The sequence below is a fragment of the Arthrobotrys flagrans genome (genome assembly GCF_004000055.1).
Source record: "Arthrobotrys flagrans strain CBS H-5679 chromosome Unknown unitig_0, whole genome shotgun sequence".
In the NCBI taxonomy this organism is placed as follows: Eukaryota; Fungi; Ascomycota; class Orbiliomycetes; order Orbiliales; family Orbiliaceae; genus Arthrobotrys; species Arthrobotrys flagrans.
The window spans coordinates 3,457,808-3,475,069 of NW_027137550.1; the positions used below are offsets into that span (position 1 = coordinate 3,457,808).

At 50.5% G+C, this 17,262-nt stretch overlaps 7 protein-coding genes across 7 annotated transcripts; 4 read left to right on the top strand and 3 right to left on the bottom strand.

Moving 5' to 3' along the window:
* Positions 1-140: 140 nt before the first annotated feature.
* On the bottom strand, positions 141-1,747 carry DFL_004058 (uncharacterized protein; the record flags this gene model as incomplete). The annotated part of the gene is made up of 2 exons (XM_067633090.1): positions 141-314; positions 380-1,747. The coding sequence occupies 2 exons, from the start codon at positions 1,745-1,747 to the stop codon at positions 141-143; spliced, it is 1,542 nt and encodes a 513-aa protein (XP_067491294.1).
* Positions 1,748-2,675: 928 nt separating this feature from the next.
* On the top strand, positions 2,676-5,416 carry DFL_004059 (uncharacterized protein; the record flags this gene model as incomplete). The annotated part of the gene is made up of 10 exons (XM_067633091.1): positions 2,676-2,976; positions 3,064-3,112; positions 3,165-3,546; positions 3,604-3,861; positions 3,919-4,150; positions 4,209-4,256; positions 4,317-4,394; positions 4,449-4,726; positions 4,794-4,828; positions 4,897-5,416. 10 exons carry the CDS (start codon positions 2,676-2,678, stop codon positions 5,414-5,416), a joined length of 2,181 nt encoding a protein of 726 aa, XP_067491295.1.
* A 362-nt stretch (positions 5,417-5,778) lies between these two features.
* DFL_004060 (uncharacterized protein) lies at positions 5,779-7,131 on the bottom strand (the record flags this gene model as incomplete). The annotated part of the gene is made up of 3 exons (XM_067633093.1): positions 5,779-6,476; positions 6,545-7,047; positions 7,109-7,131. 3 exons carry the CDS (start codon positions 7,129-7,131, stop codon positions 5,779-5,781), a joined length of 1,224 nt encoding a protein of 407 aa, XP_067491296.1.
* A 1,015-nt stretch (positions 7,132-8,146) lies between these two features.
* On the top strand, positions 8,147-9,237 carry DFL_004061 (calmodulin; the record flags this gene model as incomplete). Its single annotated transcript, XM_067633094.1, has 6 exons — positions 8,147-8,149; positions 8,311-8,367; positions 8,588-8,603; positions 8,680-8,805; positions 8,900-8,959; positions 9,050-9,237. 6 exons carry the CDS (start codon positions 8,147-8,149, stop codon positions 9,235-9,237), a joined length of 450 nt encoding a protein of 149 aa, XP_067491297.1.
* Positions 9,238-9,958: 721 nt separating this feature from the next.
* DFL_004062 (uncharacterized protein) lies at positions 9,959-11,012 on the bottom strand (the record flags this gene model as incomplete). The annotated part of the gene is made up of 5 exons (XM_067633095.1): positions 9,959-10,013; positions 10,076-10,213; positions 10,291-10,443; positions 10,508-10,623; positions 10,755-11,012. The coding sequence occupies 5 exons, from the start codon at positions 11,010-11,012 to the stop codon at positions 9,959-9,961; spliced, it is 720 nt and encodes a 239-aa protein (XP_067491298.1).
* A 1,418-nt stretch (positions 11,013-12,430) lies between these two features.
* Positions 12,431-13,906, top strand: DFL_004063 (uncharacterized protein; the record flags this gene model as incomplete). The annotated part of the gene is made up of 5 exons (XM_067633096.1): positions 12,431-12,528; positions 12,596-12,687; positions 12,757-12,815; positions 12,870-13,011; positions 13,086-13,906. The coding sequence occupies 5 exons, from the start codon at positions 12,431-12,433 to the stop codon at positions 13,904-13,906; spliced, it is 1,212 nt and encodes a 403-aa protein (XP_067491299.1).
* A 783-nt stretch (positions 13,907-14,689) lies between these two features.
* Positions 14,690-16,867, top strand: DFL_004064 (uncharacterized protein; the record flags this gene model as incomplete). The annotated part of the gene is made up of 2 exons (XM_067633097.1): positions 14,690-16,208; positions 16,263-16,867. The coding sequence occupies 2 exons, from the start codon at positions 14,690-14,692 to the stop codon at positions 16,865-16,867; spliced, it is 2,124 nt and encodes a 707-aa protein (XP_067491300.1).
* Between the last annotated feature and the right edge of the window lie 395 nt (positions 16,868-17,262).

A 17,262-nucleotide genomic window follows, 5' to 3' on the forward strand; every position in this document is an offset into this window, starting at 1 on the left:
TTTTAGACTATTGGTCATTTGCTCCGTACTTGTTCTGGTAATTTGATACTCCATCCGACAACTTAAAATACAGCGCTGCAGTTTTGCGCAATCATATGAGGGCAGGGGTTCTGTGGCAGAAATAGGATGCGAAAATATGCTTAATCAACTTCGTCGACTAATGGGTTATACTCACCTTCCTCCTTAATCGTTTCACCGGCGAGGGTGGGCTGTTTTCCTTTATCCTTCTTCTCCGCTTCGAGGGCGGCGAGTTTTGCCTGTCCTTCTTCGGTTGTCGAATCGATGATTTCTTCGATCAAGCTCAGCATTCCGCTCTGTACGGTAGAGGTGGTCAGTAGATGATTCGATTTTAGCTTTTGGTGATATAAAATTTACGCACCTCGCTCAATTTTCCAACAATCTCCTCGGCCTCGTCCACGGACATCTTGCCCAGGACAACATTGATCTTATCGAGATCCTTGGTCTCGAGAGCCTTTTGAAATCCCGGAGGGAAAGCCTCAAAGATCTGGCGGGCTTCCTGAAGTTTTGGATCGTCTGAGTCTTTGGGTGGGATTTCGATGTAGATTTGTTGGTTCGGGTCAACTGCGTGCAATTGGATCTGTTCGACCTCCTTCGTCTCGCCCTTCTCCTTGGCGATTTCAATAGCACGACCCTTGAGTTTGAAATGTGTGTCGTTGACATCGTTAAAGAAGGCTGCTTGGGCGGTATGATTCGGCGTGGTGATTCTCTTGAAGAAAAGCTGGACCGCATTTGCACTGCCACCTAGCTGTCTGCAGTACTGGAGCAGAAGAGCCTGATGGACATATTGCTTCGACAAGGTATCCTTCCCGTCAATTTGAGCGTTGAAAGCTTCGATGAGAAGTCCATCTGATTCTCGTTCCGCTAGGACAGTTGGATTCTTAGCGATGAACTCCGCACTTGCACGAAGGTCCGACGATTTAATCTTGCCGAAATCCTTGCCGAGTTTTGTGGCGTGATGTTGTCTATCGAATTCAGCCTCTTCGTCGGTTTCTTCTTCATCGATGTCTGCCTCCGCGCCTGAAGATTGAGAATCAACCCCACCAGGCTTTGAAGAGCCGGAGTTGAGAAGCTCGACGGTTTCGATCTTTGATTTCCCCGCCTTCTTGGATGACTCCGGGGCGGGTGGTGGTGTCGGGTCGGCCTTTGCAACGTGTGTCGTATTGAATCCATCCCTGAGTCCCTGCGAGGTAATCTTCCTCGAGTCTTCCCGTTCCATCTTTTCCAATTCGGCTTTGCTAGCGTCATTTCTTGTCTTCAGTTCATTCTTGAACCCCAAAATACCCTTTTCAAACGCCTCCCACCTATCAGCCACATTCTTTGGAATTTCCGAAGAGACCTTATCCGCCAACTTTGTCAACATCTCGGCATAAGTCGGAGCGTTAGGATCCGGCTTCCCAAGAACCTGGGCCTTCTGCAGATCCTCAGGTGTGGTAGTATCCAAAAGTGTCTGGAGGACGAATTCCTCGGGTGTTCCTTCTTTGGTTTCGGAGCTTTCGATGTGAGATTTCAAAGCATTGTGAAGAGTTTCGATACGAGATAATAGACGGTCGTTCATTTGGTGTTCGAGTCTCATGTGCTCTTTTGTTTGGGAGCGTTGTTCACGCTTTTCGTGGATGTCACGCTGTTTCCAACGGATGAAGGATTTCTTGTCGACGTTTGGGTGGACTTCGACGTCGGAGTCGTCGGAGATCTCGAGATTGTCCCATTTTGAGTAGTCGATGACCATTTCGGCGGTATTCCCTTCCGAGTACCCAGTCCAGTAATGTTGATGTTGGTACTGGTGGTGGTGATGGTGGTGATGCAAGTGGGGATATGTGGGGCGCAGCGGGGTGGGTTTGTTAGAGATCTTGGCTGATGCGGAAACGGGCAAGTCTTCTTCGGCCTGAACTCGCGCCGGAAATTATCTTTATAGTCGTCTGGGCACTAAACTGGTCTCGACCCGGCCTAGAGCAAGGACGAGAAAACATCCCTCGGTAATATCACCACCACCAACCTTATACAACTCCAGGTGCTTATAACCCGAAGCATCCTTGGTGAGTATCTCCTCGACGGCATCATGATGGCGTGCGCGGTTGCTGCGGTTCGCTGACGTTGTAGCTTTGCTGATCAGATCCGATGCCGCCGTTCTAGAGTACAGTGCATCTAAACGGCCTCGAAAAGCATGTCCGAACCGCGCGAGTCTACTATCCGATGATTCACTCCTCACATCTTCTATCACCATCTCAGTCCGTTCTCCCCATTTTTTTTCATACGATCGTATTTCAGAATTTCACAGAAGATATAAAATTAAAAGAATCGATCAATTGGAGCCACACAAATAACATTGTCCGAATATCGAACATATAGTTCCCACGTAATTCCACGCCGGGTGCTACTTCGGGCAGCGCAGCCCGCATAAAAACAAGCAGTTCTCTATGCTGCCCGCACCGCGTCCGCTCGCGGGATGCATTTTGCACGCATCAAAATCTCCACTTTTTGTATCACAATGTTCGTTTAGAAGTTTAATATCGCCGCTCACCCGGTCTTTACCCGCCGTTACTCCGTCGATACCCGCTCGAGTCGTTGGACGCCTGAAGGCACCGGCTCGTGGCTTTTGCGCACGGCAGAAGCACGTGGGATGGGATTCACGATCTCTGCCGAACAATGAAAGTCGGATGCTTCGGTCGATTGGATTTCAGAAACGGTCACGGATTGCTCGGCATGCTATACGGTCTTTCTCATCTACCTCACATCGTTACACAACCCACCACCATCAAAAGCACGAAGAACATACGGATTCAAAGGACGACCCGCATAAATCGGAATTCGGACGTTCGGAGAAAGCTAGCAAAGCTGCACAGGTTAATCTCAAGGCGAGGTTACGGAAGGATCCCGGTACCGTCGGTGGGTTTTCTGGATTTGGCGAAATATGGCGACTGTTAAAGATTGCAAGGCCGGAAGCAAAATGGCTAGGAGGTAGGGTTTTTTTTATTCTCGTCCCTCCGGTGGACGGAGTGTCAAAGTCGCCGGTGATATTTTACTGATGTCGGTTTGTGGGTAAAGTTGCATTTTGCTTCCTGCTGGTGTCCTCGGCCATATCCATGTCTATACCGTAGGTTATTCTTCAAATCCGGGGGTCCGGTTGCACGCTAATAGCAGCCTAGGTTCTCGATTGGAAAAATTCTTGATGTCGCTACTCAGACCGACAGCGGGAAACTCTTCGGCCTTCCCATGAACCAGTTCTACATTGCCCTCGGTGGGGTTCTTTGTATTGGCGCCATGGCAAACTACGGCCGTATCATTCTCCTTCGGGTCGTTGGCGAGCGCATTGTCACCCGTCTCCGAACCCAGCTTTACAAACGTACCTACACCCAAGACGCCGAATTCTTCGATGCAAACCGTGTTGGTGATCTGATATCCCGATTGTCGTCCGATACCATCATTGTCGGTAAGAGTATTACCCAAAATATCTCCGACGGCTTGAGAGCGCTCGTTAGTGGTGCCGCGGGGTTGGTGATGATGTTGTATACTTCCGCCACTTTGACGGTAGGTTTCTTGATCCGTGCTGGATTTCTTCACGAATGCTTTCTGACGGATAGCTAGGGTGTCATGTCACTTATGATCCCACCCATCGGTATCGGTGCATTCTTTTACGGTCGAACTATCAGGAATATCTCACGAAAGATTCAAAAGTCCATCGGTGATGCTACGAAAGTGGCGGAAGAGCGACTTGGCAACGTTAGAACTTCGCAAGCTTTTGCCGGTGAAGCTCAGGAAGTCGGCCGGTACAACAAGCAAGTTCGGAAGATATTCAAACTCGGGGTTAAGGAGGCGCTCGTCAGCGCTACCTTCTTCAGCACGGTATGTTTTCACAGACAACCCTTCCGCTATTTTATGCACAATACTAATATTTCACAGACCGGTCTTGCTGGCAATGTCACGATCTTGGCCATTTTGGTATTCGGTAGCCAACAAGTCAAGAACGGAACCATCTCTATCGGAGAGCTTACGTCTTTCTTGATGTACACTGCATATGCCGGATCGAGTCTCTTCGGACTTTCGAGTTTTTACTCCGAATTGATGAAGGGAGTCGGTGCCGCGAGTCGTTTGTTCGAACTCCAGGATAGAGAGCCATCGCATTCTTTGACGAGTACGTTCCACTGCCGAGGAGGTTGTGTTCGATTTGGTACTGATATTTTATCTTTCAGAGGGCAAGAAAGTCAAATCCGCAAAGGGAACTATCACTTTCGAAGATGGTGAGCTACCGAATCCTAAAGGCTATAGCGTGGCTTCATCTAACAGTCTTTCTATTCCAGTGGTCTTTAGCTACCCTACCCGGCCGGCAGTTACAATCTTTGACGGACTAAACTTCTCCATCCCGGCCGGCTCCAACGGTAGGATTTGCACACGGCCCGAGAATTGCTAGCACATTGACTAATCCAAAATAGTCTCAATCGTCGGCCCCAGCGGTGGCGGCAAATCCACCATTTCCTCCCTCCTTCTGAGATTCTACAGCCCGAGCACCGGTAAGGTTCTTATCAACGGCCAAGACCTAGAGGAAGTCAATGTAAAATCCCTACGTCGAAAGATTGGTGTCGTATCTCAGGAACCGGTTTTGTTCTCCGGCACTATTGCGGAAAATATTTCTTATGGGAAACCGAGGGCTACCAGGACGGAGATCATCCAGGCGGCGAGACGGGCGAATTGCCAGTTTATCGGTGATTTCGTGGGTCTACCCTTCTCTCCCTTGATTTTTCGCAAGAGATAGTTATGCTGATGAATCGATCGTACAGCCTGATGGATTGGAAACCTACGTCGGGCCCAGAGGGTATGACATCCCCCTTCCTTCGCTAGACCCCGACCGTGGATAGCTGCTGACTTTGTTCGAAAACATAGAACCCAACTCTCCGGCGGCCAAAGGCAACGTATCGCTATCGCCCGCGCGATAATCAAAGAACCGGACATCATAATCCTCGACGAAGCAACCTCCGCCCTGGACGCCGAATCGGAAACCCTAGTGAACGAAGCCTTGGCAAAACTGATGGCCGGCGCGACAACCACAATATCGATAGCCCACAGATTATCAACCATCAAACGTTCGGAATGGATTATCGTATTGGGAACCGATGGAAAGGTTGCGGAGGAAGGTACTTATGCGGAATTGACGAGCAGGGAAGGGGCGTTCAGCAAGTTGATGGAAAGCCAGCTCGGCGGGGCGCCGTTGGAGTATCCTAGACGGGAGATGGAGATTACGGAGAGAGAGGCGGACGAGGCGGAGAGGATCAGGGAGGAACAGGAGAGGGAGGAGGAGGAGGAAGCCGAAGGGGAGGAAGGTGGGGTGGAGGAGAGTGATGATGAGAAGGAAGAGAACGTGAGGGTCGCGATCGAGAAGGAGGTCGAGGAGGGAAAGAGGTGATCGTAGGTGTATCTTTTTGTTTGTTCGAAGAGCCGATGGCGGGTCGGTGTATTCGCCTCGATCTCTTATTATCTTTTTGGGGTTTGTAATTTACACCATGGGAGAAAGATTACTACCTACATTGTACATATAATATCTTTTACGATACACACTCTCTATTTGGATATAAAGAAGAAGAAGAAAAGTTTGCCTCGAAGTGGTATTCGAGGCAGGTATTACTCTCCATTCGACAATACCTGCAAACCAAATTTGAAGATGCTCGATCAGAATGGTCAATTCTTCTTCATGACGCCAAACACCAGAGATCACCAGAGATGCTAAAAAAAAAAAAAAAGGGGGTATCAAACTCAGAGCCGTAATCGCTAGGGGGGAGCGACCCTTTCCCGCTCTCTCCCAGCCCGCCGCTCTATCCTCCTCTTCGCGGTCGACCCTACAGACCCGATATTTCCCATCTTCGGTACCCCCTTCGCGCGCACGGCCGAAGCATCGGGGTCACCCGTCTGTCCCCCACCGCCCGGATGATTTATCCTATTCCCGCCACCGGGGTTTATCAACCCGGGCACATTGGGATCCTTACTCGGAGGCAAAACCGGATGTTGAACATCAGGCTCGACCGCACCCCTCCTCCTAGGTTTCAAAGTCAACAGAATAATAACTCCAACGATACAGATCACCAACAACAACATGGCCTTCCTCTTCGTCGTCTTCTTCTGATACCCACTGGCGACCACCAACTCCTTCTGCGCCTCCTTGACATTCGTCTTCATCATTTCCACGTTGTAGTCTATCCTGTCGAGTAGGGTGCCTTGATCGATTACCATCGTCTGAAGTTCTTTGAAGATGTCGGCCAGTTCTAGGATACCGTTTGCTATATCCGTGATTTCACGTTCACGTTGGACGATGGCGTTGTCGTTTGAGGTCAGGGTTAGGGATTGTTGGAGGGCCGAGCGGGAGTAGGAGATGTCGTTTTCTTCGTCGAGGAGGGTGGTGGACATGAATGCGGGGTTCGGGGAGCCGGAACGTTCGATCGGTGGGGTTATGCCGGAGAGACCGCGGAGGCCTTTTTTTTTTTTTTTTTTTTTCAATCAGTATCACTCGTTTGATATCGAGGGGGATATGAGATCGTACGTTTTAAATAAGCCGCCTGCTTCTTTCGAAAAGCAGTACTGGACTGTTGAACCTTCGTAGCCAAAGATATTTGAATATTCTTCGCCATAACTTCTTCCGCCCTCGTCCCACCCTGCGCCAACCTTTCGATCCGTTTTATCGCCGACTGACATTCGTAAAACTTCGTGGTGATATCGGTAGTCAAATGTTCAATCTCTCCTTCTTCTGCAGATCTGTTGTCGTCAAATCCCGGTAAGACGTGTTTGGCGTGGAGTTTATCCAGCTTTTGGGACATTCTGGAGATGTCGGCGAGGAGGTCGGTGACCGCATCCGAGGCGTCGGCCCACCGGGGTGGGAGACGATCCATTTCGATGATCGTGTCATTGGGGTTGGTGCCGTTGGTGTCGTCCGGGTCGGATGTTAGGAGGCCGCGACGGTCTTCGTCTTGGTAGTCGGGTTGGGAGGAGGAGAAGCGGGGACGTTTCGTGGGACGGTGGGAGTAGGATTGGCGGTAGGAGATGTACCTTTTTTTTATACGTCGTCAGTGGGATGCGGGACGGATACGGTAGGGGTTACGAAGCATACAGGTTTGTACGGTCTCGCCACATGATCGCGAAGAGTGGGAATCCCGGATGACAGATAGATGAATCGATTGGAATTCTTGTCTTGGTATTTTAATGTAGCTCCGATGTCCAAGATATCCAGAGTTTTACGGTGGAGGCTGGTACGCCGAGGGGGGTCCGAGCTTCGAGAGTGTGTCAGGTGATAAAGAGGCGGCTGAGATGAGTGCGACGGAGATGGCGACGGGGCGGAAGGCCGGTGACGATGGTATAGGTAAGAAGAGGTGGTCGTTATGGTGATATCATTTGGCTGAAACAGCTGGCTAGAAGGGCAACGGGCGACGACGTTACGTTGCCTGCTTCGGGCCTTGGCTGCGACAGGTACACATTTACCCCCAACGGACCAAACACCGACAGGAAGCTATTACGCAAGTCACAATATAAAACCTAACATCTTTAGGTAATCACGGATGATAGTTATTAGGAAAAGCTAGAGCTCGGGAATTTTGATTTGCACGAAGGATGGAGCTAAGCTCGTTAGCTCGGAGGGAAAGGGGGTAAGCTCGTGGGCCGGTGATAGTGACAAGACGGCTTAGCTTCACCACGAAGGACACAAGTGGCTATCACCAAGTACCGAATATCATATCACATCGTGAGATGAGATGCAGCGTCATGTCACAGCAGAAGCTGTGAATCCGAAGCTGTGACATGCCATGTGCGGTCTGCCTGCCTGCCCGCCTGCATGATGATGATGATGATGATGATGATACCCCTGGCCACGGATGCGGACGTGGACTCGAGCAAACAGCTTGTAGTCAAGCTAAACGCCTGCGGATTCCCGTACAGGTAATTGGAATTGGAATACATTATAAGGGGGAGCTAGAAGCAAAAAAGAGTTCGAATAAAACCCCCTCCTCAATCCTCAAACCGGCTCCCCCCATCCATCTCAGCCAGCTTTCCTTCTCCTTCCCTTCCTCGCGCACACGAACAACAATCCCATCTCCCAGTACCATACCCACACCATACCTCTACTCGACTTTATCGTCATCATCAGATCTTGACAATGGTATGTTTTTTTATTACCGTCGTATCCTATTCCACCACCTTACCCCCCATTATACCCCCCGGATGCATCTCCAAAAATCACCCAATTCATCTTTACTCTTATCCATCGACCATTGTACCACACCTCTATAAGCTTCAACTGACCAACTAACCTCTACACAGGCAGACTCACTCACCGAAGAACAAGTTTCCGAGTTCAAGGAGGCCTTCTCCCTCTTCGTACGTATCCCATATTACACACTGCACGCCTACAGAGTCCTTATCTCTCCCGATCCGATTACCATCCACCAAAGTTATCGTAATCTACGGGTTCGATGGATGGTTCGGGGGAAACCGTCGGTTCGGACGATAGTGGGGCACGCACCACACGTAGCGGGGGAAACTCAAAAAATGGACCACCACGAGAATTCGCTAACCACAGGAGCTACCCCGTCTGTAGGACAAAGATGGCGATGGTACGTCCTCCTTCCTTATTATTTTACGTACTATTTAAAATTCACGGGTTCTGATATTGTTACGGTGGAAAAACAGGTCAAATCACCACCAAGGAGCTCGGAACCGTCATGCGCAGCTTAGGCCAGAACCCATCCGAGAGCGAGCTCCAAGACATGATCAATGAGGTCGACGCCGACAATAACGGCACCATCGATTTCCCTGGTAAGGCACGGGACCGGCGCGGTCTGACCGCCAAGGCGCCCGCGCATGCAACCCGCAGGTCACAGCTGGGGCTGACACGAGGCGTATTTTATAGAATTCCTTACCATGATGGCCCGTAAGATGAAGGATACCGATAGCGAGGAGGAAATCCGAGGTAAGAAAAAAAATACACTCCACCTTAGAGTCTCCGTAAAAGGTTTCGGTCTGTTGACGAAGATATGATTGCGTTCGTGGGGGAATCCAGAGGCCTTCAAAGTCTTCGACCGCGATAACAACGGCTACATCTCCGCCGCCGAATTAAGACATGTCATGACCAGCATCGGTGAAAAACTCACGGACGCCGAGGTCGATGAGATGATCCGAGAAGCCGACCAGGACGGCGATGGAAGAATCGACTACAATGAGTTCGTCCAGCTCATGATGCAGAAATAAGCCTGATACCGCTTTTATTCTATTTTCTGTTTATTCGAGCCTTTCAACTCTGGAGGCTCGGAAACCCTGTTATAAGGCGAAACTCCAACCTTTTTTCGTTTCCTCCTCACCTGCGAGCTTCCAAGTTACCCTTTTCCCTCTCTCTTTAATGAGATGATGGGGGCGTAGTGTCTTTTTTGCGTAGCAGGGGGGGAATGCTGGACATAAAACAGGAATCAGAAAATAGCAAGTATATCTTGTTTTCCTAAGAAACCGTTTAGATGATTCCTTTGATCTTTTTCTTTCATTTCCCTTTTGATTTCTTTTCTTCCGGGAACGGCGTCTTATATACCCCCCCGGTTCCACAACCTTAATAAACATCCTTTCTACTGACGGTAGACGATGGGGAACCATTTCCGGATCCCTGAGAAAACGTGTATTGGCGATCAAAGCATGCAGGCCGGGCGAAGTTGATGATGTACAAAACATGCTCGACCGAGCGGGTAAGTAAGTATATTAAAAAAGCAACCAGCAGCCCGATCATGGAGATATAGAAAAACCATAAAAATAAAATAAAAAAGGAAAACCCATTCGTCATGTCATTACCACCCAGGTAGTACTTTTGATTGATCTTTTTAAAACGTGATCTTCGGAGTAGCAGCAAAAGAGAAGGCCTGTATTAAAAATATAACAGGGCGAGTGATTCGAAATGAAAAAAAAGAGAGCAAAGAAGGAGTTTTATCTAAACGCCGCTAGCGCCGGGGGCCTTCTCGTCCTTTCGCAGGGAAACCAGGAGTCTAAAGGTTCCCGTTGTCAGTGTCTTTTTGGTCGTGTACGTTGGGTTGGAGGGAATACGTACTCTCTGAAACGTGTCTTGTCCGACTTTGCGGTCTTGACACCTTTATCCGTCAGATCCACCAACTTTGCAATACGTTCCCAGGAAGTTCCGCCGACGGAGGTGTTTTCACGGCTCTCGAGGAATTCCTCTGCTTCTTTTCTATATTCCCCCAAAAATTTATCGCATCAGCTGGTTGTAAGCGTAATTTATGACGTACAGAGTTCGCGTTTCCATACCGAGTCTGCGAAATGCTCTTATCTTTCTTCGAATTGTAGTTTTCGTAAAAGTCATCGATAGCAGCTCGCGCCTTTTCGACGGTTTCTTGCTTGCGAGATTCGGAGAGTTCGTCGCGACGTTGAATTTCGAGCTGTTGACGTTCGCGCCATTGCCTGTGTGGGTTCCGTGGTTTAGTTGTGTACGGATGATGGTAGGGAGGGGAGATGGTGGGTTTACTTGATGACTTCTGGTTCTTCCTCCGGGAGGGAAGATGTGGATGGAAAGTTGGTGTTCACGACACCTGGCATGTAGGGAGCCGATGTGCCTGTGATGGTCCCACCGGGTCCGACGGCCTGTGAGATGAAGTAGTTAGCTCGCCGTCCTCGTGTGGTTTTCCTCGACGTAGAATGTAGGTAGCTCCAAGCTCCTCCCTCCTCTTTCCTCTTTCTCAGAAGCCATCACCGGCACCGGTGAGCTAAATTACCTCATTATCGGCAATCAAATCTGGAAAGCTACTCTCGAATTTATGAGTCTCAACCAATCCATCGCCTCCGGCCGCACCTCCTCCGAGGAGATCATCTTCGCCGTCAAGCGCGGGGAATTTGTCGGCAGAGAATTGGGTGGCTTCGTCACCCAGGATGGCTTGTTCGCGAAGGAATAGGTCGTCGGCGTCGCCGATGGGACCACCGGTCGGAGCGACGACGCCGTCATCGAAATCTTCGATTGAGGGGAAGTGTGACATTTTTCGGTTGGGCTTCTTGCAGATTTGGGGGATGTTGGGTTGGCGGTGGCGGTTGTTTTTGGTAGCTGGGGTTAAGGAGGTGGATGGGACGGAGATGGTTGTTCGGAGGGAGAGTTTGTGTTGACGACGCTGGCCGTATCGAGCTGGGGAGTAAGCGAGCGCACCAAGCTGTCACCAGCTCCGAGGATAATATTATCAAAGCTATGTATAACCATCGGTATATAAACTCCTCTACGCAGCAGCTACCTATAGATCACTTGTTACATAGTTCAAATCCAAGAATGGCTCTAAAGAAATTATAAAATTGTAGAGAAGCAAAAAAGGACCCACCCCCTCTTGAACATGTAGACGAGCTTCGTGTTTGAGCTAGATCCGTATGGAATCCAAGCCGATTGTGCCTTTTTGGAATTTCCTTTAGGACTTTTGGCTATAAAGAATGTCAGCCGGCTCGATTATGTATCATGCCGGTTGACTTTGGTTGGCGGTGGTTAGATCGGGAATGTGCAGTCTGGGTATCATAGACCATCTGTCTGACCAGGTGGTTCTCTGCCATCACGGTGTGGAACATCATTCGGCTTTGCACTTGGAGGCCTTCTCTGTTTTAAGACTTTTGTTCCTACTGTTTTCACTACGTGTACTGCTTGAATTCTCCCGCTCTTCCGCGATATATCGTGCTATGCTCGGTCATTCGAGAAAGGATTACGCACTTGTTTCGAATAGTCAAAGAATAATTCGAGCCTCGTACCGTCGATCGAACTAGGCGTAAGCTTACAATGTTTAGATCTCTTGGATTCGGAGATGTGTTCACTGGATGTTTAAAGTTTTGAGTTATCCTCCAGAGCATACTCATACGGTAGGTATGCCTCGACTCGGAGCCTTCATGATAGAAGCAATCCCGGAAGTTTTGTGATGATCTGGCTATCATTTTGGCACGCAAAGTAATACTGACTTTGAGAGGGTTCAAATAAGCATGTTGCTGTTTAGATCCGAGTAGCCATTATTTCATCGATCGAAGTTCGTAACTACAAGTTAGCCTCGAAACATTACTTGTGTGGTACACAATGCAACAAGAAACTGGTGTTGCGGGCAGGCCGATTCTTGGCGTTTTTGAATCGCGTCCCGAACATGTTCGAGCTTTTCCCCGACTCTGCCTGGCCGTTCACCCGATCCTTCAGCATCCCACTCCCGTGGACCTGTCAAAGACCGTTTCATCAATCACCAAGCTTCCGGACACCTTCTACCGCTGTTGGAGAATACAAACCACGAAGTCGAGGGTGTGCATATCCGGTCGTGTGATTGTGACGTAGACGACCGACGAAAAACCTCTGTTCGACCGTCGCTCTCACGAACGAAATTTTGGCTTCTCTTTCTTTTCGATCGGTGCTTGCGCCTCGCGTAGTTTATTTACCACTTTCATCATGTCTCTTTCCGACGAAACCGTTTATTCGAAGCTGAACGCTCTCAACGAGACCCAAGAGGGTATTGTCTCTATCGCACAATGGGTCATGTTCCACAGGTGCGAGATGCTCATTGTCAGAATTTCTTCGGAAACGGGGTTTGCTGATAACACCATGTCTACATAGGAGGCACGCTAAGCGGTTCGCGCAACTATGGCTCCAGCGGTTGAAGGAGTCGTCTGCTCCTCGAAAGCTGAACCTGGTTTACCTCGCCAATGGTACGGTTGCCCTTGCAGCGCTATATACACGTCGATAGACCGATTCTGATGTTTTTTTTGGGCGAATAGAGGTTGTCCAGCAGATGAAGGCGAGGAAGAAGGAAGAGTTTGGGGTTGCTTTTGCTCCGGTACGACACATCACGCTTTGCTTTCGGAGTGGAGAATTCTAATTTTACGGTTAGATAATAGCGGATGCGTGCGAAGTCGCGTACCGAGGCTCTTCGGCGGATATTCAGGGAAAGTTGAGGCGAGTTATTCAAGTTTGGAGGCAACGAGCTATCTTTGATGTGGATGTGTTGGACAGGATTGATACACGGCTGGATGGTATGTCTATGTCCGGTGGTAGCTAAAAAAAAAAAAAAAAAAAAGGTTGGGGGCTAACGGGATCTTTGGGGTAGACGTCGACAAGGGGAAATCTAGTACTACTGCGCGACGAGGATTAGGTGGTGGGATAGGTGGTGCCACGCCGGCAGAGCTCACACGGCTGGCCGCCGCCCAGAGCAAGCTCAACAACCAACTTACCCATTCTACGATCGCACTTGGGTCGGCTGGTGATGAGTACAAAAAGTGGATGGAGGCGGACGCTATCCCTCCGCCTGCGGTCTACGTTGCACGGCTATCGCAGCTCATCAAGACGCTCGATATCGCTCATGCCGCCGTTTCGGACGCTTTGTCATCACGAAAGGAACTGATCAAGAACCTGGAGTCACTGCTCGAGACCAACAAGACCGCACTGGCAGGAGAGGAATCCCAGTTGAAGGGAGTGGAGGAAAAGAAGGCAAGAACGGATGATGTCAAGAAGGATGTGGAGAACATGCTGCTTTCCGGGATGACGGACGATAAGAACGGCGACACCGCGATGCGCTCCACGACCCCGGACATCGAACCGCCACGGGAGATGGTTGAAGCTTTGACGCCACCGCCTGCCGCCGAAGACCCGTCGTTCCAGGAGAGCGGCCCGTTTTCGTTCCAGCAGACGCCGCCGACGAAAACCCAGGCCCCCGCCGATTTGCTCTCGTCGATGCTGCAGTACGGGAACTACAGCAAAGCGCCCGCCGCGCCTAAAGCTGCGGATAATCCCATGGCAGGGATGGAAGGACTGGACGCCGATGTCGTTGCGATGTTGCTCAAGGGTGCTAACAGTTCGAAGGGCAACGGCGCACCGGTCCAGGCCCAACCGCTTGCGATGGACGACGATGACGACGAGTATCACCCGTGAGCCGACAGACGTTGAATCGCGGTATGTTTTAACAGCATTAAGGAATTGTGTGTACGATCTGTGAAGGTGCAATGCAGAATCTGCTTGATTTTTTTTTTCTCTCCCCAACTTGATTTTCTTTTCTTCTCTCCATTGTTCGATAGTGTTGATATGATTCACGAAGGCCTTTCCCTTTTTTTTTTTTCTGTTATCATCGTCTTTTAGGTTGTGTTCACGATCATGTCCGAGAGCGAGGAGCATGTGCACATGTCTTGTATGTTAAAAAGAAGGGCCTGGTCTGAGCGCAAAGTCGCCGATCTGGATATTTCGGACTCGTCCGCCCCGAGGACTCCATCCGGCGGTGGGGCACAATCGAAGCCAACTTTTTAAGATGCGGTTCCTGAAAGTTTAATACCCTTCCATGCACCACCAGCGCCAGCCACGGACAAACCTCATCTCGATACGGTTCGAGCCAAGCCTCGGCCTGGCACGGGACCCGACCGACCCAGATTCGCGGGCAGGCTAAGAAGGCAGGCCATGTGCAGCAGACTATTGGCTGCCGAACGAGCCTTTATCGAGGGGCAGCAGCCATCCATCCCACTTTCTCATTTAATCCATTTGATTCCCTTGCGAAACCGAGCTTTCTTTTCCCGACATCTGCATACATAGGACTCACGCTTACAGCATACTAACCCGATCCTTACCCGGTTGGCGATTCCGAGTAATCAAATATTGGGATCTCGAGCGGCTGCTGATACGGCCTCGGACGCTGCCGCTTTCCCACGGCATCTTTGCTCTGCTGCCATGACGGAGGTCGACAGCGGCACGAACCCGCTCAATGGGAACGATGGATCGTCCGTTCCTCATTTCGACGATTCCGCCGCTGCTGGCGCTTCTGGAACGTTGACCGGTGTGCACACCGGCATCAGCAGTAAGAGCGAAAGCGGTGGTGGGGATGATGGTGGTGGCATTGGGAGTGGGAGAAGCGCTCGGCCAACCTCGCAGGTACAACCTCCCCGCCTTATATTCGCCAATCCGCCCCCGGACGACGACCTCCACCTTCATTCCTCCCTCGCTCGTTCCGTCGACCACCGCCAACCTCTCCACCACCATTCCCACAACCATCCCCATCATCTCCCGGATCTACGTCTTCAAACTGACGTCGTAGCCATGTCATCCTCCACGAACAACGCAAAATCCGTTCCGGTCCCCTCCAGCACCACCCGAGCCTCTGCAGCAGCTCTCTCTCGCTCCAATTCCTTCCAAAGCTCCCTCTCTCCGAACTCCGCGACGGGATCCCCATCGATCGGTGGTTTTCTCTCGGAGATAACACCGTTGCCATCTCCGGTAATATCGGCAGACTCACCCGGTCCCTGGAGATTATTTAGAAACGGAAGCCTCAGCTCCCGTCCTACTTCTCGAGGCTCCATAGCATCGTTATCGATCAACGACCAGGGAGAACATGGTGCCGGCGGTGGTAGCGACTCGATGCCGGTCGGTGTCGGCAGGTCGCCGAGCAAGCGGAAATTATACCAAGGGTTAAATCACATCGATGCACCCTCGGCGCACGATTACCGATTACATCAGAACACGGCCCGGAGTGTTAGCGAGCAGGTTGCGAAACTCGACGTTCCCACGATATCAAGGCAGAGTCAGACGGAAGATGGAAATTCGGAGACAAAGGATGCATCCGCATCCTCGTCCTCTTCGCACCCCTTCAAGCGAGAAGAACATCTTGCTGGAAAGCACGGACAGCAAAGGACGAGGAGTACGGCCGATCTTCAGGTTCCTACCGTAGCGGATGGGGTCTCCGATTACCGCATTCCCGAAGATGGCAGCGTTGCGAGGGAAATATTCACGGCTACGACGTACCCAGGGAATAATGTTCGACGTTGGCGGGCGGTCCGACTGCTCGGCCAGGGGACGTTTAGCAAAGTCATGCTGGCCACGTTGGAACTTAAGAAAAATACGGACTCCGAAGCCGAATTGGATAGGGATAAACTCGTTGCGGTTAAAATTGTGGAGAACACGGCGGCGGGAGGGGCTTCGAAGGCGAGGATAGAGAGTTCGCTCAAGCGGGAGCTGGATATTCTCAAATCGTTGAAACATCCGTCGTTGGTGCATTTGAAGGCGCAGAGTATCGAAAGGAAACGGGCGCTCCTGATTCTGGGGTACTGCGCCGGTGGTGATCTTTTCGATTTGGCGACGGGTGCGCCAAAGTTGTTGGCACCGAAGTTCGTGAGGAGGATATTTTCGGAGCTGGTGGGGGCGGTGAGATATTTGCACCTGTCGGGGATCGTGCACCGTGATATCAAGCTGGAGAGTACGTCCCACCGATTTTGGGCTTTACGTAATACTTGCTAACGTGGGTTTCCAGATGTATTGATAAACTTCACGGCCGAAGAACTCGCACGATCCGGCGACGAGATAATTGCCTCGAATCGCTCGATTACCACGCTGACGGATCTGGGTCTATCCAGGCGTATAGACTTCGAGGAACCCCTCCTGACGACCAGGTGCGGATCCGAAGACTATGCGGCGCCGGAATTGTTATTGGGTCAGCCCTACGATGGTCGCCAGACGGATGCGTGGGCCTTGGGGGTTCTGCTCTACGCCATCTGCGAATCCAGACTACCGTTTGACCCCGTTCCCGGGGCGAACGAACACAAGATGCGTTCGAGGACGGCGCATCGGATAGCTAGGTGCGACTGGAAGTGGTTTAGATTGGCAGATACGCCGCCGCCGGTTGCGGAAGAAGGGAGCGCTGTCGGAGCCGGCGAAGGGGAGCAAAGCATCAAAGAAGCTTACGATCCTGACTGGAACCCGGCCAAAGCTGTCGTGGATGGGCTTTTGAAGAGGGTTAAGAAACGGTTGCCGTTGGAGGAGGTGGAGAAGATGGAATGGGTGAAGGGGGCTATCGCAGTGCCTTTGGAGGATCCGCCGTCGACGGAGGAGTTGGAAGAGGAGGGTGAATCTTCCTGATTGATTTTTTTTTTCTTCTTTTCTTTTCGTTTCCTCCCTCTCTGGTTTCAGAGCCATTGCTTCTTTCCCTTTCCTTCTCGTCTGCTTCTTTTCCTTGAGGGGTTCTTTTTTCTGGTTGCTAATTATCATTACTCGGGGCGGGGAACGGTTCTTGTTCTTTTTTCCGGTTCATTGGGAGATACTGTTAACGCTGGCGTGAGAATTGGAGCATTACACTCGTCGTATTCGGACGAAAAAATATATAAAATATAAAAAATAGAGATTGCAAACATCTTTTTCTTTCATTTCATATTTCATAATATCGAGTGTATTATTCTGTAGCTAGCTATATAGATCATACCATAATCATATCGACTACTTGTTACATCGATTCCACGCATCGAATGTATATACTA